Source organism: Octopus sinensis, linkage group LG5 (assembly GCF_006345805.1).
Source record: "Octopus sinensis linkage group LG5, ASM634580v1, whole genome shotgun sequence".
Lineage (NCBI taxonomy): Eukaryota > Metazoa > Mollusca > Cephalopoda > Octopoda > Octopodidae > Octopus > Octopus sinensis.
In genome coordinates, this window is record NC_043001.1 from 73,812,125 (window position 1) to 73,834,771 (window position 22,647).

Consider the following 22,647-nt stretch of genomic DNA (forward strand, 5'->3'; position numbering starts at 1 on the left):
ATTTTGGTGCAGGTGTGGCTGTGTGGTAGGAAGTTAGCTTTCCAATCACATGGTTTTGGGTTCAGTCCCACCGTGTGGCATCTTGGGCAAGTATCCTCTGCTATAATCCTGGGCTGAATTAAGCCTTGTGAAGTGAATCATGGAAACTGAAAGAAGCTTGTCTTATACCATACATACATCTGTGTATGTCTTTGTGTTTGTCCCACACAACTTCTTGACAGTTGGTGCTGGTTTGTTTATGTCCCTGTAATTTAGTGTTTAGGCAAAAGAGACTGATGAAATAAGTATCAGACGTTAAAAAAAATACTCAGGTCAAATTGTTTGGCTTCACACATCAAAATGGTGCTCCGCTATGGCCACAATCTAATGATTAAAGCAAATAAAAGTTGACAGCTGGTGCTGGTTTGTTTATATCCATGTATCTTAGTGGTTTGGCAAAATAGACCCATAGAATATATAACATTCTTTAAAAAAAATTAAGCACTGAGTTCAGTCTCTTGAACTAAAACTCTTCAAGGTAGTGCCCCAGCATTGTTGTAGTCCATTGACTGGAACAAGTAAAATATGAAAAAGGAATGATTGATTTGATAAATATTAAATATTTTCAGACAATTGTGTGTATATAAAATTTGTATTGTATGTATATTGTATGCATATGTGTGAAGTATCTTTGTGTTAGTGAGTCTTAAACATTTCCTTCTTTCTTGGACCAGTTGCTTTTATAAATTATAAACATTTTTATTGTTTCTCCTGTAAATTATTCACTTTCGTCTGTCTTCATATAACGTTTTAATGAGAAAAACAGATTCTTTTCTATTTTTAATCCTTCCTCATTGTTGCTGTAATGTAGAATTTAATATCTGTTTTATATATGTTAATGGAGAGCTATCGTAAATCTATCCAAATTCACCTGTCTCCTAATTGTGAAATTTTTCTTTTTCTGTAAGCAAGCCAAAATCTTCAACTTTGTTGTGATATCTGGTTAAAATCATTTCATTTTGCTTACTACCAATAATGTCCTTGAGAAATGCATGGACATAGTGTAATCTCTTTTCCTTTCTCCTTGTTCATCTGAACCTTGGTGTGTGTTTATGTGTGTGAGAAAGAGAGAGACAGACAGACTGAGAGAGGGGGTGGAGAGGGCTAATTCTTAGTTTATTTTCATTTAGTTCTGGGAAAAAGCACTCTCTACTTCATTGAAGTATTCTCAGGAGAGAAATCCTATATATAAGCCAATTCTTAAAAAGTATATTACCTGTAAAATGTCTTGTTATTACCCCATCATTCTCTAACATTTGTTCTACTGCAACTAATGTAGCCAATACTTGAAGGAATTCTTCTCTCCAAATTGCTCCCAAGATATTTCCCACGTACAATCTGTTTAGAATCAAACTGCTACCCTTACTGTGTTAATTTATCCAATATTTTTGTTTACCTTCTGTCAGAAGGTAAACTTTTTTTCTCACTCCAAGATGTCATTGGAAGCTGGCTATCCACATACAAATTGTCTCCCACTCCCATCTATCAATTTCAACATAACTAGTACTCTTCACTTTATTAATACCAAATAATATGTTGCCAGCACTGCCTTGACTGGCTTCCATGCTGGTGGCACGTAAAAGGCACCAACCGATCGTGGCCATTGCCAGCCCCCTCTGGCCCCTGTGCTAGTGGCACGTAAAAAGCACCCACTACACTCATAGAGTGGTTGGCGTTAGGAAGGGCATCCAGCTGTAGAAACACTGCCAGATCAGACTGGAGCTTGGTACAGCCTCCTGGCTTCCCAGACCCCAGTCGAACCATCCAACCCATGCTAGCATGGAAAACGGACGTTAAACGATGATGATGATGTGGTTATCTTTTATCCTTTACTTGTTCAATAATTGGACTGTGGCCATGCCGGGTCACCACCTCCTTGGAGGGTTTTATTCAAACAAATTCACTTCAGCACTTAAGTTTTTATAGTGTTTGATACTTATCTTGTTTTCTCTTTTACTGAATTGCTAAGTTATGAGGATGTAAGCAAACCAACACCAATTGTCAAGAGGTGGTGCGTAGATGACACAAAAATAAATAGACATTATATATGTGTGTGTGTGTGTGTGTAAAAAGGTTGAATTTAGATTCGTCCTTTTATTTGGAGGTTTTCAAAAAAGATTTCTAATATTGATTCTTCATATTTTGCTGGTAGTTTACAGGCATAAATTTGCAAATATGAAAATGATACTTGTATATGATGTGTTGTGAATTTATGGAAAGGAAGCCCATAAAACTCAACAATTTAGTTAAAAATGGAGAAGATGTTAAAATATATAAGAGAATTTAAAAATTCTCTTGTATATTTTAACACCTCTTCTCCATGTTTAACTAAATTGTTGAGTTTTATGCGATTTCATCATCATCATCATCATCATTTAGCGTCCGTTTTCCATGCTAGCATGGGTTGGACGGTTCTACTGGGGTCTGTGAAGCCAGAAGGCTTCATCAGGCCCAGTCAAATCTGGCAGTGTTTCTACGGCTGGATGCCCTTCCTAACGCCAACCACTCCATGAGTGTAGTGGGTGCTTTTTACGTGCCACCCGCACTGGTGCCAGACAGCTGGCAAACGGCCACGAATGGATGGTGCTTTTTATGTGCCACCGGCACGAGGGCCAGGCGAGGCTGGCAACGGACACGAAACGGGGCGGTGCTGGCAACGGTCACGAAACGGAAAGTTCTCTTACATGCCACCGGCACTGGTAACACATCTGCAATTTCCATTGATCGATTTCGATTCTGATCCTCACTTGCCTCAACACGTCTTCACAAGTAGAGTTTTGTGTCCCAAGAAGGGAAGGTATGCATACGTAGGCTGGCTCCATCCCATGTAGAAGGCCACGGGTTGTGGACTCACTTGTCCTGCCGGGTCTTCTCGCGCACAGCACACTTTCTTTCCATAAATTCACAACACATTGTATATATATATATATATATATATATATATATATAATATATATATATATATATGTATGTATGTGTATGTGTGCATGTGCACACACACATACACGCACAATGGGCTTTCACACAGTTTCTGTGTACCAAATTCACTCACAAGTCATTGGTCAACCTAAGGCTATAATGAAGACACTTGCCCAAGGTGCCAGTTGGTGGGACTGAACCTATAACCAGGTGCTTGCAAAGAAAGCTTCTTGCTTATTTTATTTAAAGTCTCTAAAATAATTGTTTCTAGTTTCATTTCCTCACTTCATTTGTTGTGTATCTTGGAAAAGAGTTAGCAAATATAAATAGCCCACTCTGTAAAGTGGTTAGTGTTAGGAAAGGCATCCAACTTTAAGACCTATTTCAAAGCAGATATTGGAGCTTGGTGCAGTCCTCTGGCTTACCAGCTCCTGTCAAACCATCCAACCCAGGCCAGCATGGAAGGTAGATGTTAATTGATGATGATGATGATATGTGAAAGAACTTATATTTCTTTAAATGTTTTATGTATGAACTGGATTAAAATATTAATCCAGAGAGTTTTGTAGTCTTTAGAAATATTTTAAAGAACCTTAATTTTAATATGATTTATACTTGAAATATATAATGAAATATAGTAATCTAAGAGAGTTTTGTAACCTTTAGAAACGATTTTGATTTTCTGTGAGAAAACCATGGTAAACTGTGTACACAAAAATACTTTGTCGTATGAAAGATCATGGGAAGGAGGGTGCTACTTGTGACACTTGCAGGTCACACTATCCTGGATATCTGCAGGTCAGTGTTTGCAAAGGGAGAATAGGGTAGGAGAAGGCCAAGGAATTATGGAAGATTCACACTTTAGTTTCAAGTATATGCCCAATGTATACACAGAAAATTTAAGATTTTTCAATAATTCTATGAGCAATTGCTTCATTTTACCCAGAAACAATTATAAAATGCAAATGGAAATTCTCTCTATTTCATTATCAGGAGAAATAAATGTCTTAATAGGTACTTTTCTGTTATCTCTTAATAAATAATCAATTATTCATTTATATCAATTGCTTTTTATATCATTTACAGTGGTAATTAAATATATTCAGAAATATGTTGGTCACATTTAAAATCTAATTTTTATCTATTGTATAATAATCCAGGATAATTACAAATGTCCCATGAACATTCCAATCCTTATTTACCTGTTTTTTGCCTGTTTGTATTATGTGTGTGTGATTCATTTGTAACTAAAAGCAGTTTAGCTTATCTATGTATATATAATGTAAAATCACTTATTTGAATATATATATATACACACTTTTTCTTTCGAAACAGGTCAGCTCCAGCGTTGTGTGATAATCCAGAAGGATGAGAAGGGTTATGGGCTTACTGTCAGTGGAGATAATCCAGTTTTTGTTCAGTCTGTCAAACCAGGTAATTTGGTTTATTTAAATATATTGATTATATGTTATTTGTTTGTGTATTCATTTATTATTTTTTATTTACTGTTTCTTAAAAAAAAAAAAATGTTTTATGAATGTAAGGCTCAGTTGTTTTCTGGATACCTCAATAAGTTTAGATGGAGATCTTTTTCAGCTACCAGTTTGTATCTTTTCCAAAGATCTGGGTTATCAGAATGAAAGAATGTTACATGAGTGCAGTCTATTTTCGAAGGCAGCCATCCAGGAAAGAAATGTGAACAGATAGAAGTGTTGTTGCTGGCTATATTTAATGACTAAGAAGTGGTAGCTTTAACTTGAATTGTGTTCTGTGATGGTGTGAGCAACTAGAGTTTGTGAAGCAAACAAAGAAAGTATTTTTGTGCAGAAAATAGGAATACATTGGTTAAAAATATAAAGAAAAGATATATTACTCTCCACATTAAGGCTGTCTTTGTTTAGGTATTTACACATTTATAAGTTCCACTTGTTTAATACCTATAATAACCATCTTCAACAGTGCTCGTAATATTTTATATTCTCCTTGCCTTCTATCACATGATGTTAAGCATTTTAATGTGCATTTTTTTAATGGTGATTGTGTGGGGCAAGCATACTGTGTGTTGCAGAAGTTTGCTTTGCAACCTTCAAACCCAGCTTCTACTGAACAATCTCTGTCCCAGCACCTATCAAATCATCCAACCACTGTCTTAATCATGACTACGTACTATGCATCAATATGCTACACAACTCCTTCCATCACCTGTTGGTCTCTTGGAGGCTGGAGGTCTGACTAGTTGGAGGTCTGCCAGTTCTTTGCTAAACTGTATCCGACAGCTAGAGACTACTTGGTGGGTTACTGACACACTCCTCCCAGACAATATCTCTCCACATAGCACTCTACCAAAATTCATAACTCTGCATTCCCCAAGTAGTTCATACATACCTGTGGTGCTGCAACAGTTCAGGCAGTGAACACAACCTGCAATTCTTTTAGGAAGTCATCTCTATAGACTGGATGATTTGTACCCACTACTTACTCTACCAACTTGGTAGTATTCTTCTTCCTGTCAGTTCTCAACCATATTGGATCTGGAAATAGTATTATCATGAAGAAAGCCTCCACCTCCACTAGCCATTTTACTTGCACTCCACATTGTACACACTGAATAATACAGTCAGACTCCATTCCTCAGTCACTCTGCATTCTACAGTTACTCTCCACCTCTATCAGACTCTCTGTTGTGTACATATACATACCTGAGATAAAAGCATTTTTCATTGCTAAAATCGAACAAGTCTAAGCCTACCTTCATCTTTTGCACCCAAGTGTTATCCATATGCAACCTAGACACTGCAGTCTGACCCTACATGGACTCCATAAACAGAGAACATACCAGCTCCTTCAGCCAGGGTGGGGTGGTGGTGGTAGTAAAAAAAAAGCATGTGGTTCTAGGTTTGATTTAATTGTCCTGCATCTTGAGCAAGTGTTCTCTACTATAACTTTGGTTTGACCAATGCCTTAACAAGCTATATAGTGACCTGAATAGTGCTGGTGACAAGAAAAAATCACCCAGTACACATTATATAGTGGTTGGTTTTAGGAAGGGCATCCAGCTGCAGAAAATGTATGTCAAAGCAGACACTGGAGTATGATGCAGTCCTTGACTCATTGGATCTAATCGAACCATTCAACCCATGCCAGCATGGAACATGGACATTAAATGATGATGATAGTATGTGTGTACGTACACACACACACACACACACACACACACACACACAGAGGAACGCACATTTAACTCCACACACACAACCCCACGTACACACATGCACACACTATACACAAAACACATACAACATATACATACACACACATACACGTGCACGCACAATTCAACTGCCAGTCAAACACCTTTCTACTGACCATTCCTCTATGCACATGTGAATAGACACCCAACTACACAAAGGACCATCACTCCTGTTATCATGCTGCTGAATTCTTCCTACAATATTAAGAGACACAAGGTTAACTCATACATACACATATAAACAGTCAACACCACACAAATGCCACACACATACACACACACTATTACACACACATATAGACTTGCATGCATGCATGCACATACCCACACATACCGCCTTCTCTTACACTCTCCTGTCTTAGAAAGAACTTTTTCTTCCCATTCCTTTCTGGTCATTTCAAAATGTAAGCACATGTGAATCGTTGGCGACTTTTTTTCCTCCGCCTTCCTTTTCTATTGGGCTTTCCTCTGTTTTTGATGAAGAGCTTTGCTCGAAACGTAAAACCACATTTCTTTCCTTCCCTGAGTGTCTGCTAATACTTTACATGTACCACAACCTCACATTGTTGTTTTTTTTTTTGGTGTTTGTTCTTCGTTTTTTTTTTTTTTTTTTTTTACTACATACATATATAGAGGGGCAGGTGTGGCTGTATAGTAAAAAACTTGCTTCCCCACCACATGGTTCTGGGTTCAATCACACTGCATGGCACCTTGAGCAATTGTCTTCTACTATAAACCTTGGGCCAACCACAGCCTTGTGAGTGGATTTGGTAATTGAAAACTGAAAGAATCTCATTGTATATATATGTGTGTATCTTTATGTTTGTTCCTCCTCCACACCACTTGACAACCAGTGCTGGTGTGTTTACATCCCTGTAACTTTGCACTTTGGCAAAAGGAACTGATAGAATAAATATTAGGCTTTAAAAATGTTAAGTTCAGGGGTCGATAGATTTGACTAAAAATTCTTTGAGACAGTTTCCCAGCATGGTCACAGTCTAATGGCTGAAGCAAGTATATATCTTGCATATATGTATGCTAAATATATTCCAAAAAGACAAGGGTTTAGAGAATAAATATTGCACTGCAATGTATAGAATCAGTTTTATAGCTGTGAGAGCATTTTAATGAACTTGAGTGTCTTGACACCGCTAGTTATGTAATGTACACACTTAACTATTGAGTGCACTATCACTGCTACATGTTACATACTTGGCAAAGAGTATGTAATAATGAACTTGCCTATAGTGACCCACTGGTGAAGTACTAGAGTTTAAAGGTTTTGTAGTGGGCACTAGTTCTTGATTGGGGAATACAAATCTGAATAAATGTTGTACGATGACAAACAGCCGACTGTAAATGGGTAAAGAAAACCAGTTCTCTGGAGTTAAAGCTTTGTAGATTTTCTAACGCTCTTATGAACCTACTTGATTCAACATCCTATTATGTTGTACTAAAGATATTTTGTGATTCATTCTCTTTGATAGTAAGCAATATAACTAGTGGTGTTTCAGTCAAAAACCAGGAATAGTTATGTCTAATTGATGAGCACAGTAAGTGATTGATTGTATATCAATATAGTTGTTTTGGACAAGCAGGAAAAATGCAAATCCAAAGCAACCATATCAGTAGACAGTAGATCAATTATTGCTTCTATCAATCTAATGAATATATTGATATTTGTCAAGGGGAATTATGAAGGAGTCCCATTTAAAGTGTAAAGTATAAATCTGATGATATAAATCATGCTAAATGCTGAAATTGTTTCCTAAAAGCATAAATATGAGATGTAGAGCAGTGATGTTATAGCTTGCTGTGATGCAGACCTAGAAAAGAAAAAAAACTGATTTAGGTATATTAATGCTTGACCTATTTGAGGTGCAAAAGCTACCATTTGTTGCTGGTGCTTCATAAATAGTTCAAAATAAGGAATCAGCAATATGTAACTTTCTTAAAGGAGTTTTTTTAATATATATATATATATATATACGCGCGCGCGCACACACACATACACGTGTATATATGCATTTGTGTATGTATATATATATCATCATCATTATTGTTTAACTTGTGTCTTCCATGCATGCATGAGTAGAATGGTTGACAGGAGCCGGCCAGGTAGAAGACTACCCTAGGCTACTGTGTCTGTTTTAGCAGGGTTTTTATGGTTGGACGCCCTTCTTAACATCAACCACTCTGCAAAGTGGAATTAGTGTTTTATATATGTGTGTACATATATATACTTATATATAAATGTCTATCTTTTTATTTATTTCGGTCATTAGACTGCAGCCATGCTGGAGTGCTGCCTTGAGGAATTTTAGTTGAGCTAATCAACCCCAGTACTTTTTTTCCTTTTAAGCCTGGTTCTTATTCTATCGCACTCTTTTGTCAGACTGCTACATTATGGGGATGTAAACAAACCAACACTGATTGATAGTTAGTGGTGAGAGAAAGACACACACACACACACACACTCAATCTCTCTCTCTCTCTCAGACACACACACGCGCACACTGGTCTTCTTTCAGTTTCTGCCTACAAAATCAATTCACAAGGCTTTGGTTGGCCCGAGGCTATAGTAGAAGATACTTGCCCAAGCTGCCATACAGTGGGATTGAACCTGGAATCATGTGGTTGGGAAGCAAGCTTTTTACCACATAGCCACACCTGTGCCTATATATGAGGTGGTATCAAAAGGTTCCCACAATAGCATGCCAACAGATGGCAGCACATGATTGTGTGTGCAGTGAGAGCTAGCAGTGTCCTTCATGAGGCAGTATGCCAAGTGACATCACTGTGTTTACTTCACAAGTTGTGAAATTGTGTTTTTGTAACCATGTGTATGCTGTAGCTTGCGATTTTGTCATGGACAGGAAGTTGGAACAAAGAGTCAGTGTGAAATTTTGCATTAAGCTTGGAAAGTCTGCTTCAGAGACATTTGTCCAAGGTGCTATTCAGTGGGACTGAACTCAATCATGTGGCTGAGAAGCAAGCTTCTTACCATACAGCCACACTTATATATATATATATCTTACCATCTTCCATTTCTTTCTATATATCAAATTTACACACAAGGCTTTAGTTGTCTCAGGGCTATTGTAGAAGACTCTTCTTGCTTAAGGTGCTGTGCAGTGTGACCAAACACAAAGCCTTGTGGTTGTAAATCAAGCAACAACAGCCATGCCTGTGCATCTAAACTTTAGTGAAAGTTTTATATCTCAAATAATTAGATTGGAAATCTATTTATACCAAATATGTTCAATAAATATATGTATTCTAAATTAATGATGGGATTTTATAAGTAGTTGTCAAAAAAATATTTTCCTTCACCCTCACAATTAAATATGCAAAGATTATTTTATATATTTTCAATAAAATATCTGGCAGAATTCCATTAAGGTGGGACAGTTTCATAGAATGTTCAGGAATAGTATCAGGCATTAGTTTTTTCCTTTGTCTTTTTCCTTTGTTTCAATCCATAGTTTCTTTGTATAAATTATTAATAAGAAATTAGCACTACACTGTTATCATTGTTTAATGTCTGTTTTCCATGCTATCATAGGTTTGATGGTTTTGATAGAATCTGGAGACTTGTAGGGCTGCATCAAGCTCCAGTGTCTGCTATGGCATGGCTTTTACATCTGGTTGCCCTTCTTAATGCACCCATTTTATAATTATCTCCACTTAAATGTGGATGTTGTGTTAGAACAAGCTATACTGCAATAGATACCACGAGAGAAACTCTCTTGGTAGCTTTTGATGCAAAATGTACTCTTGTTTGTATTGCTAATGGGGAGATAAATCCCTGCCACCTTCAGTGCTGAGACCACTATTTTATATTGTGCACTGGGTGCTTCATTTGTGCCATCAGCATTTGTGAGGTTACCAACTAAGTTGCGAGATAGAAAAAAAATGAGGGAATGGGGAGAAAAGGAAAAGTGGGGAGCATAACTAAGTTGGGGTGGTGGTGAGAGGAAAGTGGCTTTATGTATATATTTATAAAATTAGGATATTATTCCTCAAATTAATTGTCATATTTTGTCTCTCTTTCTAAAACCTTCTCCCCTTAAATTTGTGATGATGGTGATGTTCCCATGTTAGAAGCAATCGTTGTTATTATTTTCACTGAGGTCAACATTGCCTTTCATCCTTTTGGAGTCGATAAATTAAGTACCAGTGAAACACTGGGGTCAATGTAATCGATTAGTACCCTCCCACCAAATTTTAGGCCTTTGCCCCTTTAGTAGAAAGGATTATTATTATTATTATTATTATTATTATTATTATTATTATTGAGCAAGAGGACAGCACACACCCTCAAAATGATGCTGGGGTACAAATATATGAAGCCCAATATACCCCTCATGACTACCTACCTGTCTGATAATAGTTACACCAGGCACATTCATCACAATGATATGTGCACTAGATAAATGGGGCATGACTTTGCAGGTGGGACACATAATTTTCTTCAGGTTGAGTAGCCCATCCGCTTTAAAGGTCCTTAAATAAAAGTTCTTTAAGATGATGAATGAAACACCCATGTTTCCTGGGGTGAATCATTCAAACCCTAAAGTGTCACTCTCAATACATGGCCATGATTCTCCTCAACAATATCTGATACTTCCAACATCTGATGCCAAGTTTTTGTGTTCTTTGAGATAGTTTTGTGTGCACCTCTCACAACAGGTTTCACACTCACTTCAAATACCATTCTCATTTTCTATCTGAATTTCCCATTTTCTATCTTCATAATGTTCTGATCTGTAGGTACTTCTGTGTCCATGAAGATCCATTCTTTTATTCTTTTACACACTCTTTATATTCTTTAAATGCTCGACTTAATCATCATTGCTGTATCTGATTAATGATCTTCTTTTCATGTCTTTTTGTTTTATTTGTATACGTGTATAGCAGGGGATACAGTAAAACATCACTATAGTTAACGCTTGTTACCATGAAAGTGTTGCTTTCGTGTGCTGTTGAATTATAGATTCTTCTCCAAAATTTAATTCGATGAATCTCTGCCAATATTCAGTTGGCTGGTTAATTTGTTTTCAATATTAGTATAAGCGTAATTTGACCATCATTTCAATACTTGTCTCTTGTATAAAACACTTAAATCCACTCTCAATTATCACCTTTTCTTCTGTTCAGTGTCAGTTCTCTGGACCTGTTGTCTAATGTTGAATCCTAGAATTTATGAATAATTCTTACTATTATCCATAAATTCAGGCTCTACAAATTTCTGTTCATGATTTAAATTTATTGATTAGAAACTATTTATATTGTTGACTAGCAACAACAATGATTAACATATTCCCACTTAGTGTTCTACAAGAATGTATTAAGAAAGATTATGTGTATCATTATTTAGATTTTCACTGTTCACCATCATCATCATCGTTTAATGTCCACCTTTCATGCTGGGTTGGATGGTTTGACAGAAGCCTGCACCAGACTTCTGTGTCTGTTTTGGCAGGGTTTTTATGGCTGGATGCCCTTCATCACACCAACCACCCAGCAGAGTTAACTAAGTGCTTTTTACATGGCACAAGCACAGGCAAAGCCGGTTTTGGCAAGGTTTTTACAGTTGGATGCCCTTCCAAATGCCAACCACTTTACAGTTTGGACTGGATGTTTTTTTATGTGACATATGTGTGACAATTTATTATTGGTTTTGATAGCCATCAGCATACATCAGCAAATAATTTGTCTGTTGATTTTTATCAACAAGAGCCACAATTGCTGTTTGGATTCATTGGTACAAGGTAGCTTTGATCAAAGAGATACAACCAAGTTGAAACACTACGTGTCTTAAAGTCCCCTTACCTCAATGAATCGAGTGTGTTGTGAATACATATTTGTCCAAAAGGTGAAGTTCTCCAGAGACAAAATACATGTTCAAATCAGCCAGAGAGAATTAAGAATGACTTGGTTTTTGCTGTTCTCCATATATGTTATGATTTATTAAACTATTTCTTTTGGAGAGAAAAGGGAGGTTTTTATTGTGATATTCTATAACTCTGGTGTTTTAAAGATGTCTAACCTAGTAACCTAGTTTAAGTCTTGTCAGCTGTCTTTTTGGTTTGAGTTTGGTGTATTTCCTTGTTTTCTGTTTACACTGCACATTTATTGCACTATGCTGCTACATGATTCCATATTCATTGCTTACTTGTACCAAACATCCAGTGCACCAACCTGATATGTCTGTTGCACATCCATTGCATTTGTTCAACAACATTACATCATTCCTGTGTTTGCACTCACCATCTATTCTGGTTTAGAAGTTCACTTTGCACTCATGTTTGTTTAAGCGTAGCAACTTGGCTTAATCAATTAACTTGTGAATGGAAACTGTGCACTCTCATTGCTGCATTTGTACTGTGCACCTACTCCATCAACCCTATATATCCGTCACATCAACACCCTGGTCATAGTCTTTCTCCACTATACCAACATCAATCAGATTCATACTTCACATCCACCACTCCAACTCATACTCCACAGCCATCACACCAACACTCATACTCTACTGCAGTTATGTGGTTCCAAATTTAATTCCATTGCATGGCACCCTGTGTTAACCATTATCTTGTAAATGGAACCTGTGTGGAACTCCATATGTGTATTCATACTTACATATGTATTGTGTATATATATATATATATATATATATATATATATATATATACACACACATATATATGTATGTATGTATGTATGTATGTATGTGTGTGTGTCTATGTATCTGTGCGTATGTATCTATATATATATGTGTGTGTATGTGTGTGTGTGTAATATATATATATATGAGAGAGAGAGAGAGTAATATAATGTATTTGTGTATATTTCACTTATTTACATTGGTGAAAGATATATCTGAAAAACAAAAAAATCCCAATAAAGTGTACTTTCTAAAGAGGCGTTCTTGTGATATTTGTTCTGTCTGAGTTGCACTGTCACACCCTTGTCTCTTTCATAGTGGTAAATTCAATGATTCAGTGATTGCTATGTTGGACACTATTATTTACAAGCTATCATATAAAATAAATAAATAACTGCACATATGCTGCACCAACCTTCTCTTTCTATGGCACCCATTGCACCAAGTTTGTTTTATTATGTTGTGATGGTATGTCGCTTAGTGATTGGATTGTTCTTGATCAAAAGGATATGGGTTCCAATTTTGGACCAGATAGCATCTTGTACCTTTGAGCAAGGCACTTCAGCTCATTATACTTCAGTCTACTTGACTGTAATGAATATTATCCAAGTGCTGCTTATAGCTGTAACATTTTGGATGTTCAACTGGTTTAGAGCAGTTAAGTAGGACAAGAAATTGTCTATGCCTGCACATTACTACATGGGCACCTAAAGCAAGTCTTTTTATCCTAATATAGTGATGCTCAACCTCCTTTTACTTATGGTCCCCGTTTGATTCCTATTTTATTCTACTGAATCCTCATAGCCATTCAATGTTTAAAAAAACCCTATTGATTTTTATAATGAAACATTATTGGAAATTCTATAAAAAAATTGTTAAAATATTTTTTGTATTGTTGAAGTATAACCAACTAATTGCACATCAAACTTAACAAGAAAATGTTAAATGGACCCCAGTTGAGAACCACTGTTCTAATACCTTCTTTCCTCAAACTGCTTCTCTCTAGAGCTCACTACGGTCACTTTGTTTTCCTATGGTCTGTGATATTTAGTCTTTTAAGCTTTTTGTCACTCAGCACCTTTTGAATTTGTAGGCCCTCATTTCTTACTTGTACCTTTTGCTACAGTGGCCTCAAACCTTGTTTGGGGTATAGTCGTATTTAAAAACAAAAAACACAAAATATGGCACATGTTTTTAATCCATACTTATTTTCAAGTGATGGCTGTACTATATTCTTTTATTCTTTCACTTGTTTCAGTCTTTTGACAGCGGCCATGCTGGGGCACTGCTTTGAAGAATTTCAGTCAAAAGAATTGACCTCAGTACTTATTTTGTTAAGCCTGGTACTTATTGGTCTCTTTTGCTGAACTGCTAAATTATGCCGATATAAACATAGCAACCCCGGTTGTTAAGCGGGGACAAGCATACACGTACACAAAACACACATGCATTTTCTCTCTCTCTCACACATGTACACACACACACACACACAACAAACTTCTTTCAGTTTCTGTCTAGCAAATCCACTCATAAGGCTTTGGTCAGCCTGAGGCTTTAGTAGAAGACACTTGCTCAAGGTGCCATGCAGTGGGAGTGAATGTGGAACCATATGGTTGGGAAGCAAACTTCTTACCATGCAGCCATGCCTGCACCTATGGCTGTACTATACTTTACTTTTTGTATTTTACTTGTTTTAATCCACTCCTTAATTTTCAAAATTAAATGTTTATTATACATCACAGCTTATGTAATGGAAGGCAAAGGTTGTGTTTATCTTTTTTTATCAGTAAGTTTGAGAAGTAAATCTTGGAAGTTTACCGTAACAGTACTGAAGTTGAATGTTTGTGTAACATCTGCCATCTTCAGTTTTAACTTGAGTCTTCTGATAGTCTAAAACATCTCCTCTCCACCTTTCCTTGAGCTCTAAGACTCAAAAAGCTAGGGACCTGGTTTCCATGGTGTATAAATGAGTGAGATCACAGCATTTCCTCTGAACAGGATTGCAGAGTGTGGCCAGCAATTTTAAGGGGAGAGGGACGAGTCAGTTACATCAACCTCAGTACATGACTGGTACTTTATTTCATCAACCTTGAACTCAGAATTTAAAGTGTTGGAAGAAATACCACTAAGCATTTTGTCCAACACACTAATGATTGTGCTTGCTTGCTGCCTTAATATTACAATGTAGAAGGGTCTAAAGGCCTGAAAGAATGGAATATATCTTGGGTAGTAGAATGCAAGACCATAGTTTATTCATTCACTGTTATTTAATGTCCACTTTTCCATTCTTGCATGGGTCAAGCAGAATTTGTTGAGGCAGCTTTTCTACTGCTGGAGACCCTTCCTGTTGCCAACCCTCACCTATTTTCAGGCAAGGTAATATTTCACCATGAGCAGACATATTTTTCATGGAAGACTGGAAACACACAACCTCTCTTGTATGATGGTGATGCTTATTTACAACCATCATATAATGTGCAGACGAGTACATGCACATACATACACTCACACACACACATGCGCATGCATACACACATGTGGAGAGCTTTTTTCAATTTCTGTCTACCAAATCCACTCATAAGGCTTTGGTGTAGTATAGCTCTATTGTTTAATACAATGCAAATTAATAAGGCAGCAAGCTGGTAGAATTGTTAGCACATCAGGCAAAATGCTTAGCAACATTTTGCCTGTCTTTATGTTCTGAGTTCAAATTCAACTATGGTCAACTTCACCCTTCATCCTTTCAGGGTCAATAAGTACCAGTTGAGCACTGGGTGGATTGAATTACTCCTCCCCTGCAATTGCTGGCCTTTTGCCAAATTAGAAACCAATATTGTATAAATTAATACTATCTAGAAATCTTGGCAGTTCTATTTCTTTCTGTTAAATTCTTCTGTCTACTGATCAGTTGGGTTTGTGCTATTCTTTGCTGATGAGGTCCATTAAGATTGAAACATGTCCTTTGCTGTCACTGTCTTTGCTAACAAAGATAGATTTTTCTCTTAAATAAAAGCAATAGTTCTTGAATAAAAAGAAATTAATTCTTAATATCTTAGAATCTCTCCATGTTTTTCTTTGGGGGTCACTAACAAATGGTGTTAGGCTTTTTTTTCTTCCAACTAAAAGTTCTCTCCAATCTACACCTACTTGATTTATTGTAATGCATGCCAATGGGTTTTTTACTTAATGTTCAGTGCTTGTTTCAGTTATTTCCTTTAGTCCAATGTTGTTTAAAAATATTCTTTATGTGGCCTTGTATTTAAGATTGCTTTTTGACAAGAAATCAAATAGTATTGGTGATACTATTAAAAGTTAACATCCAAGGACATATTAAACTTTTATTCTACTTCTCTTTTGTGAAACATCAGAAGGAAAAAAAGGTAAACAAAAATTGGAATGGTTAATAACTTTATTATGGAATATTTACAGTCTTCTAAATTCATGGTGCAAGTGTGGTTATGTGTCTAAGAAGCTTGCTTCTGAACTTTGTGAGTAGATTTAGTGGAATGAAACTGAAAGAAGTCCATTATTTTATGTATGTGTATATTCATGCTTGATATTACATGATGGTTGTAAATGAGATGTGATCATTATGCAAGTGACGTTGTTCATTTCTAGTTTTCCCTGAAATATATCTGACCATAGAGAAATGTTACCTTGCTTGGAAACAGGTGAAGATTAGTGACAAAAAGGGTATCCAGTTATATTGGAAGATCTGCCTAAACAAATTAAAGTAGAAATGGCTTCAAATCCTTTCTGCCTTTATTTTTCAGAATGCAAATAGCTGAAATATATTTCATACATATAAACTCCCCACCCTCAGCATCAACTCTAAAATTTGTCTTGTGCAGTGGTTCCCAATAATTTTTTATCTGCGGACCCCTATGATTACTATTTTATTCTAGTGGACCCTCCCCCCGCATAGCCATTTGATGTTTACAAACTAGATTCATAGATACTTCTTTCAAAATTCTTATTTTCTTTTTCAAACATTCACTTGTGTAGTTTGAACTAAGCAAAATGTTAGAGAAAAAAACCTAGCTGTTTCTTGCAATAAATACATCTAAAGCAAAATCTTTTCATGGACCCCTAAATACTACCTAGGCTCTCTAATTTACTATTCTGCTTGAATGGACCTCCCAAAATCTTATATGGACCCTCAGGGGTAGTATAGATCCTAGTTGAGAATCACTGGTCTCATGCTTTAAAATGAACCAACTGCTTGATGCTTTTTCAGTGTAAAGCATATAAAGGCATTGTACTGGTTTAACACCATATATTTAATGCTAATCTTGAAAAATTATCTTTTCCCTTTTTCAGTCATTTTACTGTGGCCATGCTGGGGCACCGCCTTGAAGGGTTTTAGTCAGACAAATAGACCCCAGGACTTTTTTTTAAACCTAGTATTTATTCTATTGATCCCTTTATGGGGATGTAAACACACCAACACCAGTTTTCAAACAGTTATGGGAGACATACACAAAGACACACACACACAATGAACTTCTTTCAGTTTCTTATTTCTTTACTGCCCCCAGGGGGCTAAACATAGAGGGGACAAACAGAGACAAAGAGATTAAGTCGATTACATTGACCGCAGTGCGTAACTGGTATTTATTTAATCGACCCCGAAAGGATGAAAGGCAAAGTTGACCTCGGCAGAATTTGAACTCAGAACATAATGACAGACGAAATACTGCTAAGCATTTTGCCCGGCGTGCTAATGTTTCTGCCAGCTTGCTGACTTTTTTCAATTTCTGTCTACCAAATCTACTTGCAAGGCTTTGGTCAACCCAGGGTTATTAGTAGAAGACACTTGCCCAATGTGCCATGCAATGGGACTGAACATGGAACCATGTCGTTGAGAAGCAAGCTTCTTACCACACAGCCATGCCTATGCCTACAATTAGAAAACTATTTCTTAAGGTGGTTGGCTTGTTACTCATTGGTGATCCATCTATAGTAAGTTCACTGCTTGGGCACACTAGGGACCCAATTCTACTCTATATATACTCTGGATTGCTGTAAATAAATAAGCGCTATAGGACTCAGTGCATTGGTTTGCCGGGTGACCTCATGGATCTAGGGACCCAATTATGGTATATGTATATTGTGTTTTGTCGTTGTTGTCATTATCATCATTTTGACATGGACTATTTTTTTGAGCATCTCTCCACATGGCTCTTGGGGGTTTACATAAGATGTAGCTGTTAGAATTTATGCACAATAAATTGGTATAATTCCACAATACACAAAATATTTTAATGTTTTTTTATGCACTTCCTAATAATATTTAATTATAAAGATAATAATGGCACTTTTTTAAATATCAAATGCTTATTAGGGTCCAGTAGAGTAAAATAGGAATCAAGGGGTCCATAGGCAAACAAATGGTTGAGAACCACTGATTTGAACTTCAATCCTTTAGATTACTGTCAAATGTAATGCTTCTTTTTTCACATTGTTTTGAATTAATCATGTATTACATTGTAGCTTTGTGATTTCAATGATGCAATTGCATATTTTAATTATGACATTGTTGGGTGGGTATGAGAGGCCAGATTTGACCAGTTTGGTAAACTTTAATGGTAAAGGGTTAAAGCCACTTCAAATGCTCCTCAGAATGTTGTGGCTTGCTCTCACTCACTAAATACTATGAACTAAGTGTATTCATTAGCCTGGGAGCCTATAATGCTGCTAAGATGACCCTGAGTAAGTTGTATCTAAATTTAAACTACCTTTATAGATTTCTTAGTACATCAACTGAGAACAAACCCAGTGTTGACCCACCCACATAAACGAGAGCAGACAGCATTACATTACATGTCAAAGAAAATTAAAATAAAAACACAACAAAAATGGAGAAAACAACAACAGCAAAAATAATACATGATCCCATGACAATGCTCTACTGTGATGTAAACTATAATTACTTTAACCTAAAGAACTGTGCAAGGGCTGTTTCAACTGAGGTCATTTGTGTATGATGGGTAGGAGCTTAGAATTGTATTAAAGGAGGTTGTTGAAATTGTTTCATTTGAAATGAACAAAATTGTAAAATAGTGCAGTAACAATTAGTAAAAGTACGCATGCCCATGGAAAGAGAGAGAGAGAGAGAGAGAGAGAGAGAGAGAGAGAGAGAGAGAGAGAGAGAGAGCAAGCCTCTCTGGAGTGGAAGCCAGAGAAGGAGTGCATAGAAGGGGAGGTTGACCTGTCAGGATCTAGTTGAGGACTGTGGTAGATATATGGGCCTGACCTTGGAGCAAGGTTCATAACAGGATTTGTGACTGTGCTGGGTGGGGATCATCTCATGGTTGTCTGACACTCAGTTGGGAGCATGAGGGATGAAACAGTAACTAACTAGAATTTCAATTTTTGTTTTTGTTAAACTTTATTTTTTACAATATTTTATATATCTTATAGGTTTATTGTTTTTCTCTTAAATTGAAATAATTAAAAAATATAAATAGTCTTCTGAGATTTAATTTTTGAAAGTATATTTTAGTTTAGTTATTATATTTTATTTTATTTTACTTATGTGTGTGTGTGTGTGTGTAATATCAATTTTTTTCCTGTGCTGAATTGATTTTGATAAAATTTTGCAGTAGGATAAACTTTATAATTGTTATTGATAATTGCATATTTTTCTTCATAAAATAAATAAATAAATAAATAAATAATATTCTGGTACTGGGTGAAAACAAAAGAGAAATTGTTCGTTTCTGTTCTAGTTGATGTTTTTTTTTCTCTTTAAAAAGAAGGCAAAAAAATGCCTATCTATTAATGCCTACTTGTTGCAATATGTTGTAATTTTGTTTATATAGCACTGCAAATTTTAGGGTCACAATTTTACTGTTTGATGACTGTTTAGTTTTGAGGAAGGAATTAGAAGGGGTATTGAGTAAGCTTGTTGATTTCCATGTCTGCAGATTACATAATAGGGGAAACATATGGGAATATAAGCTAGTTCTAAATGGCACTTGTCTGTTTCATATGGAGGAAGTTGAAATTGGGGTGGTTGCTCATAACCAAGGAAGTGTTTACTTTTGGGTGTGTCTAAACACTAAAGGTGGTGAAAGTATGTATGGTGGTAGGTATGTTGTGCATGATAAAGTAGAAGTGACAGGCAGAAGGGGAAAGCTTTTGTTGTTTTTTTTTTCTATGAGAAAGGGGACAAAAGGAGGTTGTCTTGGTAAGAAGACTTTCAGACACAAATAGAGGGATGTGCTGTGATCAGTGAAACTAGTGTCACTTTGCATTGTGTTTTTTTTTTCTATTCCTCTAGTGTCTTAGCAAAAATGGTGTTAAATTTTGATGTCCCCTTTATGAACATTTTATGTTGGAATTGTTATTTTGTCTCAAGACTCTATATCATATCTCTGGATTTTCACAAATATCTTTTTTTTTTCAAATTGGTTCATTGTAATTTATCATTAACATCACCATCGTTGCCACCACTACCATCATCGCTAACACCATCATCTTTATCATATCACCATCACCACCATTGCCATCATCTTTTTCACTGCCATCACCATCATCATACACCACCACTACCATCATCATCATCATCATCATCACTAGTACCATCATTGTCAACATCATCACCACTACCATAAGCATCATCTTTGTCACTGCCATCCCCATTATCACCACTACACCACCACCACCATGTCGTCATATTTTCCTGCAGCTTCTTCTCATTAAAACAGATCCATTTTATTTCTGTTTTTGGCACAATGGTGTCATTGCTTACTTTGGTTCAATTTAGCAAGGAAATGCACACAAATATCTAATTGTGTTGACATTACTTGCCTAGTTCTGCTCTAGTAGTTATTAGTATAACTCAAATGTTTGCACTTTACTACAGATATCTGTTTACCATTTTCACCAGTGGCTGTCATCATCATCATTATTATTTATTATTTTTGTCTGTAGATTTGAATTTCCTGCTTTGAATAGAAATTTCATAATTTAATATTTAAAAAAATATTTCAAATTGATATATGCACTTATTTGTACTTAAATTCCCAGCATGTAATTAAGTTTTAATTGAAGGGATTTTTCTATTTAGAAGAGTAAAATGGATAAACTGTTTCATGTGTTAAAGAATAATTAAATTTTACATAAAGTTAACAAGAACATTCACATAGGTTGTGAATGATCATATTCTGTTGCATTTTATCTTTTTAATAGCTGCATGGTTAAGAAACTTGCTTTTTGACCATGTGGTCTCAGGTTCAGTCTCACTGCATAGTGCCTTGAGCAAATGTCTTCTACTTTAACCCTGGGTCAAACAGTAAAAGGAAAGAGAAACCCATTGTATATAGCATCATCATTACATCATCATCATCAACATTTAATGTCTGTTTCCCATGCTGGCATGGGTTGGATGGCTTGATAGGATCTAGTGAGTCAGAGGACTGCATCTAGCACTAATGTCTGCTGTAGCATGGTTTCTGTGGCTGGATATCCTTCCTAATCCCAACTGCTTTACAGAATGTATTGAATGCTATTAAATGGCACCAGCACTAGTGAGGTCACCAAGTGACCTCCAAGATCAAACTCCTTGACTGAAGAGTGTGTATTTGTGTGTGTGTGTGTATAACACCCTTGACTATTGGAGTGTTATCTTCCCAAACCCCCTGCTATAGGTGAAAATCTGTGAAGTAGAAACAGTACTGTATATCTTTAAAATTATTTTTATAATTTGTATATATTTACTGTATTATAAATATAAACTATACCACAGGAATGTTTTCATCCTGGTATCAATCTACATGTGTACCAGTTGGCAGCCTTTCACTTGGACGAAAATTGGTAGAATTAATAAGGGAGACTGCCATGCATGGAGTAATTGGCAGCTTTCTTCAAAAACGCACCTCAGACTGGGTCCCTGCCAGTCTGTCATAGATGGTATCTTCAGAAAGTCTAGAAACGATTTCTGATTGTTAGATGAAATGGAGTGTGTGAAATTGTATTTCCTGTTCTATAGAGAATGAAACCCTTGCAATGGAATTGAAATCCAGACCATGTAGCTAGCAAAACAATACTGTACATACTCAGGCCTTTCATTTTTGCAAAATTGTCTGTCTAACCTCATCTTCTATATTACAATATTGTCATTGTGTCCATTGTGTCATTATACTACAGTGATTGTCATGGACAATGTATGTCAATATATTTAAAGTATTTCATAGTTCGGGGAAGTCATCGGCATATTTCAAGTGGGTTCTCTCCTTTTATGTACTGGATTTTAGAGGTTAAAAATATTGCTGTTAATCTCATTAAATTAATGGTGTACATTTTCCATTTAAAAGAATAGGCGATATCAAAAATACTACTTAATCACTTGGTAAAAATTAAAATCTAATCATTCACTTTAATCTGAGCAAATTATATTAGATCAATTAAATGATTAGTAAAACATATATATATATCTGTATGTATGTATATACACACACACACACATATATATATGTGTGTATCAATCATATAATAATATAATATATATATATATATATATATATATATATATATATGTGCATATATACATAAGTATACGTACATACTTACATGTATACATATGCATATGTGGGCACAGGACGTCACAAAACATAAACAAAACAAAAATACGAAGTACGAGGACATGGAATAAGGGCATTTTTTGCAAGCAAAATCCTGTGTCCACATGTATGTGTGTGAGCATGTAAGTATGTACATATATGTATGTATATATGCATATATAATTTATATTATATATATATAT

The 22,647-nt window shown here is 35.9% G+C and overlaps 1 protein-coding gene across 9 annotated transcripts in view; it reads left to right on the plus strand.

Annotated features, from left to right (window-relative positions):
* Positions 1–22,647, plus strand: part of LOC115211684 (rho guanine nucleotide exchange factor 11-like) — a 387,012-nt gene that overhangs the window by 120,216 nt on the left and 244,149 nt on the right. For 6 of the 9 annotated variants that reach the window (XM_036502748.1, XM_036502742.1, XM_036502744.1 and 3 more), the window contains one exon: positions 4,291–4,392. In XM_036502748.1, the coding sequence (XP_036358641.1) occupies positions 4,291–4,392 (102 nt within the window). The remainder of the gene's footprint in view (positions 1–4,290; positions 4,393–22,647) is intronic. The other 3 variants (XM_029780328.2, XM_029780329.2, XM_036502746.1) reach the window with 1 other exon arrangement.